Source organism: Hirundo rustica, chromosome 5, assembly GCF_015227805.2.
Source record: "Hirundo rustica isolate bHirRus1 chromosome 5, bHirRus1.pri.v3, whole genome shotgun sequence".
NCBI lineage: Eukaryota > Metazoa > Chordata > Aves > Passeriformes > Hirundinidae > Hirundo > Hirundo rustica.
The window spans coordinates 5,018,953-5,037,020 of NC_053454.1; the positions used below are offsets into that span (position 1 = coordinate 5,018,953).

The 18,068-nt window shown below is 46.3% G+C and overlaps 1 protein-coding gene and 1 long non-coding RNA gene across 7 annotated transcripts; one reads left to right on the top strand and one right to left on the bottom strand.

The window, feature by feature from the left end:
* The first annotated feature begins 1,545 nt into the window (after positions 1–1,545).
* Positions 1,546–9,991, top strand: CD8B (CD8 subunit beta). 5 transcript variants are annotated; one of them, XR_005701076.2, is made up of 6 exons: positions 1,546–1,691; positions 4,071–4,418; positions 6,233–6,328; positions 6,949–7,038; positions 7,148–7,706; positions 9,658–9,991. XR_005701076.2 is itself a non-coding variant. In XM_040065459.1 (5 exons), exons 1-5 carry the CDS (start codon positions 1,646–1,648, stop codon positions 7,186–7,188), a joined length of 621 nt encoding a protein of 206 aa, XP_039921393.1. In that variant the 5' UTR covers positions 1,546–1,645; the 3' UTR covers positions 7,189–9,311. The 5 variants fall into 5 exon arrangements, 2 of the variants coding, with proteins under 2 accessions (XP_039921393.1, XP_039921392.1); XR_009207895.1 differs by having other exon boundaries at positions 7,148–7,562; XR_005701077.1 differs by having other exon boundaries at positions 7,148–7,671; positions 9,658–9,750.
* LOC120753356 (uncharacterized) lies at positions 9,916–16,665 on the bottom strand. 2 transcript variants are annotated; one of them, XR_009207896.1, is made up of 3 exons: positions 16,535–16,665; positions 11,575–11,695; positions 9,916–10,039 (listed from the first exon to the last, which is right to left on the bottom strand). It is a non-coding gene; the product is annotated as an uncharacterized LOC120753356 (long non-coding RNA). The 2 variants fall into 2 exon arrangements; XR_005701078.1 differs by lacking the exon at positions 16,535–16,665 and adding an exon at positions 12,731–12,895.
* Positions 16,666–18,068: the final 1,403 nt, after the last annotated feature.

Sequence of the window (18,068 nt, forward strand, 5' to 3'; positions counted from 1 at the left end):
AGCAGCAGTGGGAAAAGAGGGACTCAGCCATTGCAGCAGCGGGGGATTTTGGGCTCAGCTCACAGACTTCACCACAGGGATGAAGGGAAAATTCACTTGCAGTGACATTTCTCATAACAAGCACTCCCTGCCCCCTCACCTCAAAAAAAAGAAGTGTTTCACCTCATTCTAGGGAGGACCAAGTCTCTGCCTGATGTGAAACAAAAGGGGGCAAATGAGCAGAAGGTGAGGACAGCAGAGGCAAGTGTTGCTGCAGCCCACGTCAAGGGCTCGGCTCTGAAAACAAGCTTAAAAGCACTGAAATGGGTTTGAAAACACTAAAATTGCCTTCTCCTGCCAGGAAAGTGTTAAGGAGCAATTCAGCCCACCCTAAAGTTCAGCAGATGAGCCTTTTGTGGCAAGGGTTTTGCAGTTCGCAACCAACCCACTTTGGGCAGGAAATTAATTTAAACAGAAATGGGGAGAGGACGTCTCTGTTACAGCAGCATGGAAAAATCTGGTACAGGACGGGCCAAAAGCTTACAGTGTACGAGATGCAATATTGTTTTTCCTATTCATCTGCCAGCTCAACCCTGGGGGAGGTTTCTCAGTGCCCCCACGTGAGATTCCCTTCTCATGGGAGATGCTGGGGCATTTTAAGAACCACACGTACCTGCATGAGGGGGGTATAAAAGAAAACTGACACTCACTTGGTAGCCAAGAGGGCAGAAAATAAATGAACATAATAAATAATTTCTATTTTTTCCCTGAAACATGAAAATATTGAAGTCTGCTGACACCAGTTCATCTCTGTAATTTCATCTCATGTGCTTGTATTTGACTCCTAAACCCCAAGTGCTTCCAATCTCTTCCTCACAGACATTTCGAAGTCATTCTCATATTTTATCCTTTAAATATTTCTGCCTATTTGCTGTATGCTGTCACAGCTACCGAAGTAGCACATGTTGTGAGGTGAGAAGCCTCAGCAGAATTTCCTCATTTTTGTGGTTTTTCAGCCACAAATTTGTTCAAGGTTTCTTGCTCTTGATTTCAAAGCTTTCTGTGATGCCTCACATCTCTGCTTTATGTTGGGTTGGTCTGGTGTTCTGCATTTTCCAGAGAAAAACATCTCCTGCTATAAATTCTGCTGAAGAAAACAACCCCACAGATCAAATTGCATCTTTTCCTTGTTTCGAATGCTTTTTTAATTTCAACAGGGAGAAAAAACAGCCAAAATTCATGCTTTCTTGCTTTTATCTTTAAGACCGTGGTCCAACATTTGTAATGTTTTGATAGGATAGAAGTAGATTAAAAGAAGAAGGAATAATTAGGTGGTGAAATATGAAGGAATCATAATTAAAAATCAGTGAGTTTCCTTGGTTTTATTTTTCTAGAGGGGATTTAAGGGTACCCTGTGAAGTGCTGGAGAAGAGCATAGGGCGGTTGCCCTGATGCACTCTTGGCTTTGGGGCTCGGCGCAGAAGAAGCTGCTGGGCTGAAGCTCCAGGTGCTGCTGTGGCAGAGGCTCTTTGGCAGCTGCTGGTGAGAGATCTGTGCAGAGAGGGGCAAGGACTTCCTGAGGTGAAGCCAGCCCTGCCACCGAGAGGTGACAGCGAGTGGAAAGGGGAAGCTGGCACAAAACCCCTCCGTCACCGAGTCCGCCACCATGGCCCGGCCATGGCTCCATCTCTGCATCTGCCTCCAGATCCCAGGTAAGAGGGACACGTCTCTTAAGGGTTGAGGGCACCTAAAATCATGCTGGAGCCTCTCCTCCACCACAGTCCAGCAGCTGGATGATGGAAGATTAAATATACCATCACAGGATATCTACAGGATATTATTACCTATTTCCAATAACTTTGGATCATGCTATTAATAACATGCTTTAGGTTTTGGTCAGCCCTGAACTGGTCAGGAAGAGGGACCAGTTAGTTGTTGTGGGTCCCTTCCAACTGAAATAGTCTATTCTATTCCATTCCATTCTATTCTGTTCTATTCTATTCTATTCTATTCTATTCTATTCTAATCTATGTTTTCTATTCATATTTCAATATATAATGGTATAGCCACCACAGAGTTTTTGCTGCACCCTCAGTGCAGATGGACTGTAAGAAGCTGCTAATGGAGGAGTTAAAATAGCTCCTCTCTCCACTGCCTGTGTAACACGAAGATGATAAACATCCCATCAAATTTTCTAAGTCATCCAAAGACTGAATGCTTCCCAAGGGCCACAGCTGCAATTGATGTGTCATAAAATCATTATTTAACCTGTAAGGTTATAAATCCTTACAGGTTTTGATATCCTATAGATCTGTGAGGCGGGGAGCCCGCTGAGAAAACCTCAATAAATGAGAGTTTGCTTTGCCCAGAGAAAGGAAAAGGAGCCATTTTTAACATGCTGCAGGGTGGTCTGGCCAAGCACTGTGATTCCTCATGGTACCCCTGAATATACACCAGGAAAGGGAACAGGGAGGTTTTGGGGTTGAATGTATTACTAAGGATGAGTTTTCTGCTCTGTCTCCATCTCAGCTCACTCCTGGGTTGACCACTGGCACTGAGATGAGATCTTCCAGAATCTCTTCTTATGTTTTTTGACTTATATAACACCATCTCCAACTGGTCAAGGATAAGTTTTCATGGACAGTTATGTTTCCTGTGCCCAGCAGAGCCAGACCTCGGGGCACTCAAGGAGACCCTGAAGCCCCCATGTGCCATGGCCACACACATTTCATCCTCTAAAAAACCACACAGGAGGTTGCCAGGCTAAAATTTAAGAGAATTATGCTTTAAAACCTTTAAATTATGTATTTTAATAATAAGGACACACTAATGTTGTCACAGAGCCAGAGGATGCGGCGCTATGCTGCAGCTGCTGTGCAACGCTGGAATTTTGGCATTGCAGTGTTACTTCTGCAGCACTGGCAGTGATGGGGTCATTGGTGTGGGGACAGAGGAAGGCTCTGGACCCCTGTCAGTCCCATTGGGAACACGGTAGACATCAGGATCTTGTGCCACATTAATGGTTTTAGGTGTTCTTTTGTCATGCCAACCCGTCCCCACACCGCTGGCTTTGCAGGGCTGCATGAGACTGCCAAACATGCTCTAAGCAAATTTGGGATTTTGAAATAAAAGGAACATTTTAAGGTTAAAAAAGGACAAGAAACATATATTATTGAGGTTTTTGCAGAGCTTTAAAACACTCCTGGGAAAGAGACGGGGGAAGCAGGAGTATCCTTATCGTCAGAGTTCTGTTTTTCACTCGGTCTCAGAGTATCTGCAGCTTTGCAGGGCTGTTTGCTGAACAGCAAGGATCACGAGTTACCTGTTATCCTTTCCACAAGGACACATCCTCGCTCACACAGACACCCCTCACATCTGCCTGAGACAAATAAGATTTAGATAATTTCCACAAAAGCTGCAAAGCCCAAACAGGGCTTTGGAGATGCCAAACCAAAGCTTTGAACCCCACCGCTGCCCCTCACTCCCTCTCCTTCCCCATGTCTCAAAATTCCTTTGAAAAATATTATTGTCTGAAAACTAATATCAAATTGGCTCATTTTGAGATGTTTTGCACAATTTTTGGTCTCTTTTTCCGCCCCTGAGATGTTTAGCAGTGTTGCATCTCTTAGAAGAAAAACCAGGCAAGCCAGTTAAGAGGCACAAAAAGTTTGTTGAAAAAGGGGTGAAATGTCTGAAAAATGAGAAAGGTAAGGAGGGCAGGAGAGGGGCATCCAGAGGAGCAGGCAGGCATGCTCTTCCCTACACATACAACCCTGAGGACACCCTCAAAATCATCCCTCCATCCCTCTCCCTGCCAGCGAGCCTCCTCCCTGGATGAGTGTTTACAGAGAAAAGTCTGCCTGGAAAATTTGGCTCGGCCAAAAAAATAGCTGGGAAACCCAAAAAATGCCTCTGAGGGAATATGGGAGCATCCTGATAAAAATGCGCCCGTCTCTCGCTCGTGTGACCCCCCCCCGGGTCTGTGTGTCTACTTGATTTCATTAAGCCCATGAAGAAAACCCGCTCTTTGCACAAAGGAAAAATAATGAAATTTAAAGAATAACTGTATATTTCTGTCTCTTTTCCCTTAGGTTTTTATACAGCTCTACTTTTAACCCAAACCCCGGAGCGCATTCTGACCCAAACGAACAACGAGACCGAAATCCTCTGTGAGCTGAAGGAGCACAGCGGGGTGTACTGGTACCGCTGGAGCCAGGAGAGGCAACATTTCGAGTTCTTGGTGTTTTCCAACACGCTGGGCAAAGCCACCTACGGCACAAACGTGAGCCAGGACAAGTTTAATGTCCGTGAGGCGAGGTCCCACAGCTCCTCCAGCCTGCACATCAGGCACCTGCGGCCCTCGGACAGCGGCACCTACTACTGCTCCGTGTCCCGGTCCTCCCAGCTCCTCCTGGGCAGTGGGACACGGCTCAGCGTGGGTAAGAGCACCCTGGGGGTTCCAAACCGAGCCGCGATGAGGTGACCGGGGAAAGGGGTGATTAGTTTGGGTAGATTCTTCCCAGCTTTGAGTCGCAGTGTTGGGGCTCTGGGGTTTTTTCCTATGAGATTGGATAAAGCAGAAAACATAGAAAATTTAGGTCAGCTTCATGTGATAGTCCTTTTGCCGTCAGCAGTTGCTCTGCTGTGGGCATGCCTTGAGCACAGCATTGATCCTAGTGCTTCAGGATTTCCATGGGGAGACCCGATACTGCCATGGCCTGTGTTTTTCTCACTCCCTGCCGTACTTTGGATGAGAGGCTGGATGTGTGCCCTGCTCAGCTCACGGGTCCTTCCATGCCACAATTCTTCCTTGCCCTCACTCCAAGTGACGAGAGCGGCATCGAGGCCAGAGAGCATCACCCCTCACATCTCTGGGGTGGATCTGATGGCAGCTTTCAAGACCACCCTTCACAAACAACACTGGGATGGGATTTGCTCCTCAAAGCTCACAGCCCAAAATCCCTGTGGAGATGCAAACAGAAATAGCAGTTTTCTGCAGGTGTCATGGGAGGAGAGGGGCTTTACAGGCACCTGGGTCATACAGAAGCTCTTTTCAGCTCATTTTCTTTTTGGCCACAGAGAAGTAGTTGATGCAGAAAAACTAATGTATTTGAAGGGGGATTCAGTCTCTATTTTTGCAGACTTTTAGGGACACAAATAACTTATTCAACGAAGATACAGGTAACTTATTTAACTGAAATGCTGCTCCAGCTTTTGACTCTAAAGCAGACCCAGTGTCCCAGTTTTTCTGGGGTATTTTTACAAATATACTCTGTACCATAAAAATGGATGGAAAATCCCTTTGGATTCTTGCAGGCTCAGAGAAAAGCTGGTTTAAGATAAAGGAGAATTGTTTTTTGGCAGCTGGGCACATATCTCTGCAAAGTTTGAAAAACAGTCTTGAAATGCAGCTCGATCAAGGACACCAATTAAAAAGTAAACTGCAGCAGGTGCTCTGGGGAGGACTCAGGCTTTGCTGAATATCTTCTTTTTTTCCTTTTAGTTCTCATGATAAAACAAAATTTCTTTATGTTTCTTTTCCCTAAGTCTATTATCATGTAAGGGAGAAGTTGCCCAGATAAATCCCAGAGCCCTGCTGCCTCGTTTTTTCATGTCAAAGAATGGTAGTTTCTGTAGGAATTTACATCCTGGGTAGAAACAGAAGAAAAATAGTTTTCAATCACCTAAAATTTTGAATAAGTGTGGTTTGAGCAGCCAGACATGCAGCTATTTAATGACCTTACTGGCATATTTTCCTGGCCAATTTTATTCAGAAATGAATGTTTCACTGTAATTCAGATGCACCATAATAAATCCTGCCCTTGTTTTATCAGAAAAAATTAAAAAATCAAATGTTGAGCAAAGATTAGAGCAATGTGAATAAGGAAAAGATCCAGGGATCCCTTAAAACATTCCAGTTCTACTGAAATCTCCTGCTACCCATGATTTTGTGCAACACTGATGAGATGATGCTTGGTAGCAAATGTTGCTCAAGCAAGTTTGGGGAGGTTCCCTGCATCAGCCTTCTCCCCTTCTTTGCCCAGTACTTTGTTTTATTAACACTTTTTAAAGCTCTTGGTAACTTCTGTGACCCCCAAGAAGCTCAGGCCAAGCTCACCCCTCTGAGTGACACAGCCCTTTGAATGGGGCTCGTTCCAAGCTCCAAAATTTCCGGCCCCTCTTGCCTGCTGTTGGAGATCTCTGCTGCACTCGGTGCCACACTGACCATCCTCTTTTCCTCCTCATCCTCCAGTCGATGCTTTGCCTCCGCCTCCAAAGACTACACAGACACCGGTGTCCCGAAAGCCTGCGCCGCAGATAACCAAAAGCAAAGCTGCCAGCAGGACAGGTATGGCGCTGTCTCAGCCCAGGCTGCCTGGAAAAAGGGGTTTGCTGAGCTCTTGGGGTCCTCAGGGAGCAGCTGGAGTTTGTCCTGGGGTGGGGGCCACCACAGTGTCACCCTGCAGGAGGGGGTGTTGGTGTCCAGATAAACGCATCGCTCTGGATAGAGCTGCCTGCTGCCCGTGGGAGGGCTCCCCTGGGATATCCACAGCTTTAGGGGCCAGGTTGTATTTCAGTTTAGGGTATTGAGACCTCAGAGCCAAGTTCCCTGCAATGCCTTTTTTACTGTGAGGGGGGCTGAGCACCAGATCAGATCACCCAGAGAGGTTGTAGAGGCTCCCTTATCAAAAACATGCGAAAGCCACGTGGACACAATCCTGTGCCACGTGCTCTGGGATGACCCTGCTTGGGGGAGGTTGGACCAGGTGACATTGTGGTCTCTTCCAACTTCAGCCATTCTGTGATTCTGTGAGACATCCTTGAAAGGGTACCCCAGGGCCATGGTCACATCCTGCACCGCTCCTCTGAGGACCTGCCTAGCTTTTCTCCCTTCCCCACGCCACGCTCCATCCCCCAAAGCTGCTGGGGCAGGGTGGTGCCAGGTGCTGAGTCCTCTCCTCTCTCCAGGTCCCTGCAGTCCCCTGGTCTGGATCCCACTGGCCACTGGAGTCCTGCTCCTCCTGCTGAGCCTGGTCTCCGCTGCCCACCGCCTGTACCGTGAGTGCCGTGCCAGCACCCTGTGGGGTGCCAGGCCCTGGGACAGCCCAGGAGCAGGGTGGTGAGCTGGGAGGGGCTCCTGGCACTGATGGGCTCTGTCTCTTCCCAGGTCTGCGGCGGAGGCTGTGGCTTCGCGTGCACGGGCAGTAAATGCCAGTAAATCCCACTGGCCCCTGCCTCGGACCGGCAGGGAGAAGTCACAGAGGCACCCCTGCATCCCCTGCACGAGGCTGAGCACTGCCTGGACACGACCCTGGAAGGACCTGGCAGGGAACAGACGTGGGCTCGTACCACAAAACAGACATTTCCTTCCTGCACCAGACTTTCAACATCTTCCTTGGCACAACAGCCGGCAAAAGGACCAGGCTGGATTCTGCAGCATCCTGAGCACTTCTCAAAGGACACTGAGCAGGGCTGGCTCTGCACAGGAGGAAAGGGGCTGGTGTACCAGAGGGTTTCAGATGGGCTGGAAAGCTCTGAGCTCCTTGGCTCTCCTCTGTGTTCATTTCTAGGACAGCACAAAGGTGCTTTTTTTTGCTCCTGTTAATACTGGTTGATAAAAATTCGGTAACGAACACTTTGAGAGCAACCAGCAGGGACGGGGCAGAGACAACTTGTAAAGACCCTGTGCAGGTTTGTTCAGCACCGAAAGTGAATATATCACTCAGGTACTTCATTCTGCAGACTGGTGTCCTTTGGTCCTGCTCAGTGAGGGACACAGTTGTGTGGCAAGCAAGGGAACCATGGCCTCCAGCCAAGAAAGAGTTAAAGCAGAGCAAAAGCTCCAGGGGAGGGCAAATCTGGGAGGGTGTCTTCTGCTATGGGAGACTGCAAGCAGCCAGCAGTGGGAGAGAAAAACCAGACAAAGCCATGCACACAAGGCCAAACACTTGGCAGAGCCTGAAGGTCAACTCCACCTCTGGGAGCAAACAGAGGCCCCCAGGGGCTGGCCCTGAGCCCAGCATCACAGCATGGCCAGCAGGAACTGCCCTGAGTGATGCCTGGGTGTGCTGAGCCCCAAGTGACACCTGTGTCCTGAACCCTGTGTGACATCCCTGCATGCTGAGCCCCAAACGATGCCCAAGTGTGCTGAGCCTCGAGTGATGCCAGAAGCAGCCAAGGTCTCCCCAGGGATGGTAACAGGGCTCAGCTGCTGCCCAGAGTGCCAAGGCAGAGCTGGGGCTGGAAATTCGGCATCCTGCTGAGCACAGGCAGTGAGCACTCGCTCTCAGATGCACCCCCAGCCCCACATCTGCTCACACACGGGCACCAGCACTGCGCCAGCTACAGTGAGGGCAAGGGGAAGGTGGTCCAGAGTGCCCAGGGCGGGGGATAACACAATCTTGGGATGAGATTGTGGGTGCAAAGCGTCACAGTGGCAGAGCAGCATCACCCTGCCCTTCCCCTCCCTCCCCTCCCAGCTGCAGTGTGCTGCTGCTTTCCACTTTAAAATGGATTTTTCTGAGGAGCTCAGTCTCAAGGCCAGCTGTTGGTGGTTTCCCTCAATGATGCAGCGATAAAGCTGGCAGTGGATCATGCTGAGCCAGCTTTCCCAGGCTGTGACACTCACCCAGGCTCTCAGACCACCCCACTGATGACAGGGGACACCAGCTCGAGGCCCCACGCCACCCCAGGTGCAGCAGGGACAGGACTCTGAGCATCTCTGATTCCCATCCATCACAATTTATCCTCTGTGAGAGCTCAGATTAACTAAAACCATCATTTTCCTATCCTGCAAGCAGTGAGCAGAGCTTTTCCCCAGAAGCAGAGGGTTTTTATGATATGTACATTTTTCAGGACAGCTGTAAGAGAACCCCTTTGAAACTTCCCACAGGCAAAGGTTTACTCTTTAAAAAACAGGGCCTTTCCCTCTGCCTGCAGCTGCTTTTGAAACCCCAGCTGTCTTTCTCACACTTAAAATGTCCTGACCCTAATGTCCATGCCTTGTTCAGCTCTCCCACCTCCCAGCCAGCACAGGAGATGACCTCCCATGGCCAAGCAAATACAGGCTGCACAGCCCAATCCTCCTCTCCCACAGGAAGGTGAGCAGCCTCAGGGATAACCCTGCCCAGCCCACTCCTCTTCCTTCTTCTCCACACTCAGGACATCCTCACAGGGTCTGACCTTCGCTGAAACCCCTCCCCAGGACAGCACCGTCTGGTCTTGATAGACTTCAGCCACGATTCCCAACTCCAAAACACGAGCACAAAGCCCAGGCATTTACCCCTCCTCTCTCTGCTCACCCACAGCAAAGAATTTGCTCAATGTCTGAATTCCCCAATTAGTCTTTACTTTTCCTTTGTCTTAGATTAAAAAAAAAAAAAAAAAAAAAAAAAAAGGAAAACCAAAACCCACCCGGACTCTACATCGCCTGTGTGCAGTGAGAACAGGAGAGGACAGAGCCAGCCCAAAATGTTGTCTGGCCTGCTGAAACACAGGTTTGGGCAGTTTACCAGTAGAAATTATGGAAAAAATAATAGTAATTTCTATAATCATCAATAGAGAGTTTTAGACAGTAAAACTGGGAGAGATTTTAGCAGCAGGTTTCACAATTGTGAGAGCTGATGGATAAAAATAAATTCCCATTTCTTAGACTTTTTTTTTTTTTTTCTTCCCCAGAGCATAAATAAGCAAAAAACCAGAAGAACTGATGAAAAGATGCTGAGAAAATTATCCCAGTTCCCTGATATCTGCAAATTCCTTGCTGAGAGCACAATGATGATGCCAGCCAAGGCTCGGGGATGCCGTGTTCTGCCGTGGCATGGGGGTTTCCAGCTTGAAAATGAGTGGGGAAGTGTTTCTGTGCATCCCTGCTGATAGCAGGATCCCTGGGTCCACAGAGAGAGAGAGAGACACAGGTGACAGCATTGTCCATCACGGTGTCACTCCTGCCACCACGTCCTGGCATATGAGGGTCCCTAATCTATTCCTTGCAATGATGGATCAGCCTTCTCCTGCCTCCCGCTGTCACCATCCTTCCTGCAGCAAGGAACAGCCATTCCTAGAAGGAAAAACAACGGGATTATATATATATATATATAACCCAAATGCCTTGCTTCAAATGGAAATAAACTATTTCCTCTTAAAGGACAAAAGCAGACACCACAAAATTTGGACAAAGATAGCAGGAGAAGGAGGGTTTTGCAGATATACAGGTTCAAGAACAAAACTTCACCTATGTTGTGCTCAACCCCACAAATTATTGGGCAAGCAATTGTAAAAGAGATCAAAAATTACAAGTTGCAATAGTCTGATTTATTATTGCTATTATTTCTTTTATATTTTATAGTATATCTATATCTGTTTGATATAGAACATTATAGAACAGATATTCTATACAGAATATAGAAGATATTGACTTTATACAAAAAATATAGATATATGTATATTCTATTTTATAAAAATATAATATAGTTATTCCCTCAATGAACAGTGCAGATCTTGAGAGCATTAAAATATTCAAAGGACAAAGAAACAGAGCAGAAACACAAGTACTTCAGGCATTGCAGTAAATAGCCTTCGTGGTTTTGTTGAAGTTCTGTAAATGCATTTTTAAAAATTGCCAGTCTTCACAGAGTATCTCAGCTGTTAATCTTATACTGGAAGTGCTCGGTTTTTCTTTATTGTCTTAAGCTGCTCAGTCATTTTTGTGTGGACGGTCTGTGTTTTTATAATACAAAAACATAAATCAGGTGCAGCTGAAAACGTTCAACTGAAAACAAATTATTGGCATGAGAGTAAAGTTATCTCTGAGTTTAAAGCTCCTAATATATATATATATATAAATTCAATCATAAACTGCTGAGTAAGGCACAATAACAGAGAAGGGCTGAATAACATCTTTATTAAATTATTCAGCTTGAAATCTGTGCAAAAAGAAAGGAGATGGGTGTTGTTTAAATTCCTTCAGATTTATCCTTGCCCAGAACAGCTCCGTGCACTGTAGCTGTTTACTAAATATGTTTTCCTGGCAGGAGAAATTGATTCACAGCAGGAGTTCTAAGCATTCAGGTCAGATCTGTTAAATGGAAATTTCTAAATGTCTTTTTCTGTCACTGTATGAAATCAGATGTGTCCCAGAAACTGCAAGGAAATCCCAAAAAAACCCTCTACGAATAAAAAAAACTACCTCCAGGTAACACAAATACTTCTTGCCCCTCTTTCTCTGGACTTAAAAAGCCAAAATAGCAATATGCTAAATTTCTTGTTTGTATAAAAAGAAATTAGCTTTTAAAATACATTTTTCTAATTATTGTTTAATATAATTTCTTGATATCAAAGTATATAGCATTTGCTGAAATAGCAAGTACTTGTGTATATCAATATACCTACGATGAGTGCACTCAGGGTGAGATCTGCAGCTTCTGTGGGTTTATAAACAAATAATTGCTATTCATTTAAGTGGAACACATATTGGACCAAGCCAAAAATAAATTTCTGTAAGGTATGTATTTTGGTCCTTTACTGCCTCGCTATGAGAAAGGTTAATCTGAGTTCATACACCAGTGATTCCTTCACATGAAGCAAAAAACTCACCCCTGCTTTAAATATTTGCAAGATGACAGAAGCCTTAACATTCCTCCCGTAGGCATTTGTGCTTTTGTACAAAAGTTCAACTTCTCACTCAGCCTTGTGCGTGACAGGGGGCTGCATCACACTTTTAAGAGAGAGAGAGTATAATTATTGCTATTTACACTTTCTGATCTAGTTAATAAATGAGAAATGAACATTTTAAATTTTAAAATTTAAATTTTCACTTCAGAAAATTTAAAAATTAAATAATTAACGAAATTAAACACTCAGGAAAAAAAAAAAACCAAACAAAACACCTCAGTGATAACATCAGCCCAGAATCTTTTATCTGCCGGGTACAACATATATAAGTGCTGCTGCAACAGGGATCTCACACAGCAAAATTATTTAGTCATTTAACACAAAACCTCCAAACCCCTAAGATGAATCACTCAGCTGGAAGCCTATAAGCAAAGGAAACTTGTGCAGATGGCAAAGCCCTCTCCATCCTCCCCCAAAAGCTCCTTGGGTTGGGGGAGCTCTCCGGCAGCCAGGTTGACCCTGGCACCTCTGAGTTTGTCTCCTCGGCTTTTTTTGGCCCCAGCAATGAGTCAGGGCTAAGTTTTGTCTTGCCCTGGACTGAGCATCTGCATAAGACAGCAAAAAATTTGATCCTGGAGAAATTTGGAGAAGTTTTATAATACTGATTTTTTTCAAGGCCTTGAGCTTTGCTAGGAAACAATTAAAAAAAAAAATTCTGGAATTCCCTCTGCAGAGCATTGGGAGCAATGGGTGCCTCCAAAGAAAAGTCAGGACAAGAGGAAATGGCCTGAAGTTGTTCCAAGGGAGTTTTGAATTGGATATTAGGAAAAATTTCTTCACTGAAAGGGTTGTCAGGCACTGCCACAGGCCGTCCAGGGAAGCGGTGGGGTCACCATCCTTGGAAGGGTTTAAAAGGCATGGATGTGCCCCTTGGGGCCGTGCTTAGGTGCTGGCCTCGGCAGTGCTGGGTGAAGGGTTCGACTCGATGATCTTAAAGCTCTCCTCCGACCCAAAGCACTCTGTGACTCTGTGCTGAGCCCACGGGCTGGTGCCAGCCACCACGGGCACCCTGCTCGGCCAGCCCTGGTCCCATCCCACGCCCTCCTCCGCGCCGCCAGCTCGGAGCAGCCAGCCTTACCCTGCCCCAGCTGGGTTTGCTGCTCCTCTTCTCTGCTGGTGGTTAAAACATCCAGCCAGGAGGTCGGGCACCAAAGTCTGGCGTGCAGCCACGCTCCCTGGCCGCAGGGTTCAGCAGGGAGGGGAGCTGTGGCTTCGGAGACATCTCCGTCCCGGAGCTGCGCGTGTGATCTCACCCACCACACATCCTGCTGCGCCCTCCCGGCGCGGGGAGCCGGGGCTCCGGGCTGTGCAGGCAGCATGAAATGCAGCACAAATCCATCCCTGCTGGGCAGCTGCCTCTGGGGACAGGCACAGCATCCCCAGGGAGCTGGGTGCATGCTGCTCTTCCACGTGGCAGCACCACGGCCGAGTGCCACCACAGCACAGAACCAGAGAAACATTTGGGTTGGAAATGACCTCCAAGGTCATCAAGCCCAACCTTTGACCCAATACCTCAATGCCAAAGTGCAGTGTCTGCTTGTTTTTTGAGCACTACCATTGATGGTGACTCCACCACTGCCCTGGACAGCCTGTTCCAGTTCTTAGCCACTCCTTCAGTGAAGAATTTTTTCCTAATATCCAACTGAACCTCCTTTGGCTCAACCTGAGGCCATTTCCCCTTGTGCTGTCAATACCTGATCCCCCTTCAGGCACACCAGGGATGAGATGCTGAGCTCTGGGGGCTCCTGGCTTACAGGCAGTGTCACAGAAGAACTGTTGCCATCCAACAAAGCCCTAGTGCAATCCTCCAGCACAAGCACGGGGTAAACTCACTGACTGATGTTCTAGGGAGAGGTGCTGGGCTGCACTGGTGCCCAGCTACAGGGCTTTAAAACATTATTCCTTAACATCAACACTGAATGCAAAATTCAAGTTGGGATATTTCCTATCAGTCACTCATGAAAAAGAAAAAAATTACACAAAATATTCCTAGGGGCTGGGATTGTGTATTTCTGCCCTGAGAAATGAGCTGCAAATGACATTCCTGTTATTAAAATACATGTCTCAAGTCATCTGGATGCAGGAGGAAATGAGTCAGAGCAGTGGTGGAACAGCCATTTCTAAAATAGATGCCTTTCCTCAGGTCCTTTCATTTTAATCTCACACCCATCACTGCCACAGCCAGGATAATTGTGATACAATTAAAAACCTGGGGCACATCCCGCTGTGCAGAGCCCAAGGTGACATCCCCAGGGAGATGTCAGAGGAAGGAAGCTGCCTCTCTGCAAATTCTCCTGGTCCCCAAACCTGGGTCGCTCCTTGCTGTCCTAAAGCTGGAACACAAACTGAGTTAGTTGCCCAGGGTCAAACATCTTTCCTAGCCATTATCCCTTTTCCAAGAGGGATAAATGTTCCCCTGTGAAGAACTACAGAATCTATTGTTGGGATAAATGTCCTTGTGCAGGGTGAACAGCTAAGGAAGATTAAAGTGTCCAGCATTAAAGAATGAGATAATTGGAAAATTAATAGTCTTTCAGAGGAAATGGATGTGGAGTTTTGTAACAAATGGCTTTCATAAAATGACACATTGTAATGAGATCTCACACTTAAGAATATAAAAATGACTGGTTTTCTTCAAAGCAAAGGTTCATCCAGACAACCACCCTGTCTCCAACACTGGCTGTGAGCAGATGGCTAAGTAATAATGACAAGAAAATCATATATGACACTCTCCCTTAATAATCAGTCTATTTTTAGCTAAATGGATTTCCTGAGCCCATTGCTGTCTATTGAGTAACCCACAATGAACCTCTCTTCCAAGCATTTGTCCAGGTTCTGCATCCACAGTGTCCTTGTCAGGGACATCCCAGGTGGAGGATTTCTTTTGCTTTCAGCCTCACCCACCATCATCTGCTGCCCCTTACTTTCTCTATGGAAAAGGCAGGGAATAATCCATCCCTCCCCACTCCTTTCCAGCCACTCCTTACCCTGGAGACCTTTAGTGTAAATCCATTCAGATCATGTTTTCAGGGTAAAACAAAATCCATCCCAGACCTCTGATCCTACATTTTGTCCTGCTCTGAACATTTTCTTGGTCTACTACTTCTAATTTGAGTCCCCTCTGTGAGGTGAGGGGTGAGATCAACAGACAGAATTCAGGATTTACGCAGTGCGTTGGACCATGCCTTGGCTGTGGACTGGATCACTGGACCATACAATGGCAAAGCTGTGTTCTCTGGTTTATATCTAATTTCCTTCCTAGCTGCTGGCATCCAATTTGCTTTTCCTACTGGGCAAAGAGTTGATGTTCCCATGGTAGTACCTGTTCTTAACCCAAATTTTATAGCCAAGCCAGGACTGCTTTTCCTTTCAAGCAACCCTTCACGATCACCTACTCCGAATTTCACCTTCCCCTGTATTGCCCAGTCTCTATAAAAATCTTTCTGCATTTCTGCATTTGCAATACATAAATGCAAAGGAATTAATGTGCATAAAAATAAAGTTTGCAGGATTTGTTTTAGACATGATTTGCCATTTTGACCTCTGAGTCCAACGCTCACAAACAGGGAATGCCTGCAGGAGAACAGGCATGGGAAGAGTAATCACACACTTCTCTTTGCAGTACTGGTGGGGATCAGGCTGTTAAAAGTGAAACTCCACACCAAATCCAGTTTGTTTTGTTGATGGCAGGAGAGCATTAAACCAGCTGCTGCTTTTTGATGCCACCATCCCTCCCGCCCTGCCCCTTTTGATCCGGGTATTGTGGCTTAGGGTTGCAACTTTCAGGGCTAATTCAACAGAGATTATTTTATTCTGCAAATAAATGCAAAATTGAGAAGAAATAAGCTGTATGAGCCGGCAAACACTATTAATAGGACCACAAAATGGATGAAGCAAGTTGTCTCCAGCAAGGCATAGGTTTCCATCCTGCCAGCTCTGCCAGCAGGAGAGGTGGAGAACAGAAATGGGAACCCTTCCTCCATTCCATTAGCTGTGACCTGTTGTCGAAATTAGCTCCCTCTCAAAGATTTTAACAGTAAAGATGCACAGCAATACCCTGCTTTGGAAAAGTTCTCCTGTATCACACAGATGGACCCAGAAACTCCCTGAGGGATCTCCACCAGGATTTCCTGCCCAAGGTCTTTGGGGAAGAAGGTCAGTGTGCAGCAAAGAAAGAGACCAGGCGTGGCAAGACTCCGGGCGGTGACAACAGATGACATCAGCTGTGGGGATTGCACCAAGGATATGAGACCCTGGAAGGGAGCTGAACTCAGAGGACTACAATCAAGCAATGCCTTGAGCCCAACAGAAATGTGATTTTGAGAATTGGAAATGAGATAACGAGACCAGTTCACCTGCTTGAACAGTTCAGACCAAAAAAAAAGAAACAAGCAGAAAATTTACTTTTTCTTAAGTCTATATAGGGCTAGAAAAACCTTAGTTTGTTTTATTTTTTTAATTCTAATCTGAATCTGTGGTATTTAGATGAGAGGGGCAGAAAACCAGCCTGTCCACTGTTAATTGCAACTGGGCCACTGCCAGAGCACATTGTCACCAATCCCCAGAAGATACCACCACAAATTGCTGATTTACTGAATGCCAGCACAGACGAGCTCTGCAGCAGCAAAAGAGGAAGTTTCCTGCAAGGAAAACTCCCAACACATCCAGGTCTTTCAGCTGAGGTACCAACAAGCCTGGAGACTATGGAGATTTTCAACCCTGTGGTCAGATAAAGGGCTACACCAAGGAGAGGTGAGAGCACAGGAGTGTTTGTGGCTTGCATTCTGGATTTTGAGGTACGTGACGTGCACGCAGAGTACCCAGAAGAGTGGGCAGTATTGGCCACCGAACTGGAAACACAGTGGAAAAACTGTGTGAATACCTGGTGGGTGACTCTTGCACTTGACATTCTGCAAACCCCTTCAGGTGCTGCAGCTCTGCAAAGAGAAGGGGGGCAGCAAGGGGCTCAAAAACCACAGCTTCACTTCACACCGGAAAGGCTGCGTGCTAGAGGCTCAGCGTCGCATTTTTCCCTCTGTTCGAAAAAACAACGCTTGTAATTTGCGACTGCATTTTGAAACCTTCATCGACACTTTCCATTCCTCCTTATGAAAGAGGAGTGGAAAATTTTAACGCAATCCTTCAAGGGTTGAGAACAGGAGGAGTCAGCGGTGCTGTGGCGCAGACAGGCCGGTGCCACCCCTCAGCTACCGTCACTGACCGCTCACGCTGCTGCTCCTCAGCAGTGTGGCATCACTGCTGGGCAATGGGAGGTCCTTCTGGAGCACTAGGAGACACCGTGGGCAGCAGAACAATGGACATGTCGGAGCACGGTCATTTTGGGTGCTCCTTTTGTGTCCACCCACCACGGCAGCGTGACTCCCGTGTCCCCAGAGGAGCTCCAGCCACGCAGTACTGGGAGACATCCAGGCAATGTCTGCTGTGACCCGCACTGAGAAACTGAAGAGGTTCTTACCCCATGAAAATGTCCCTGAGAGCTTTCCACAAAAAGACTGAGAAATCAAACACATCCAAAACTCAGCACGTTCTCCAGCTCTGGTGCCTCAGCTCCATCTCGTTTCTCATTCCTTCTCTGTCAAATGGATCTAAAAAAGCAGAGGGAACGAATCCGAAATTCACTTCCTGCTAAGCCCTGATCAAAAACAGAGGAATCTTTGTTACTCTGTCTCATCCCTGCCTGATTTTGTCTCTTGTCTCCTTGTTCCTGTCTTCTACGAATTATTCAACATTAATTAAATACAGACCTAGGCAGGCCCTAGTATATAACGATAAACCTCAGTCATAAGCAACTTAGGTTGGAGTTCAACAACATCAGAGTCCTGTAACCCTAGCTGTGAGTAAAATGAAATGTACACATAGGTTTAGGAGAAAAAAGAAATTACTTCTACTTTCTAATCAGTCTGTCTGGTCTCCTGACTTCTCTTATATGATGCTCTGCTGAAGTAACTGGTTGTCTGAGTATTTTCTTCTTCCTTAGTCACAACACACAAGTGACACTACAACAGAAATTACTAACTAAATTACGAATAAAACATGTTATTAGTGCTAGTGTTCATTGATTTGGCTTAGGAACTCAGTCCAACAATGCAAACCAGGATATATGAAAATCAAGAAGATTCCTTAATTAATCTGATTACTCACCTTCTCCTCCCAGTTTTGGAGTTGGTCATCAGTATTAAACTTACATCTACCAATCTGAATTATTTTAACAAGTGTTGATTTTAAATCAGAGCTTTTTTCGTGGAGGTCCTTCTTGTGTTCTGGAGCTTTTCCTAATCAAATAATTGGCACTGCAACTTCATTTTTTCTTCTTTGCTGCTTTGCAAAATAGAAATTATGTATGCATTGTATGCAGCACCTTATCACAGAAGTCAGTAAAAAAGTGATGTGTGACA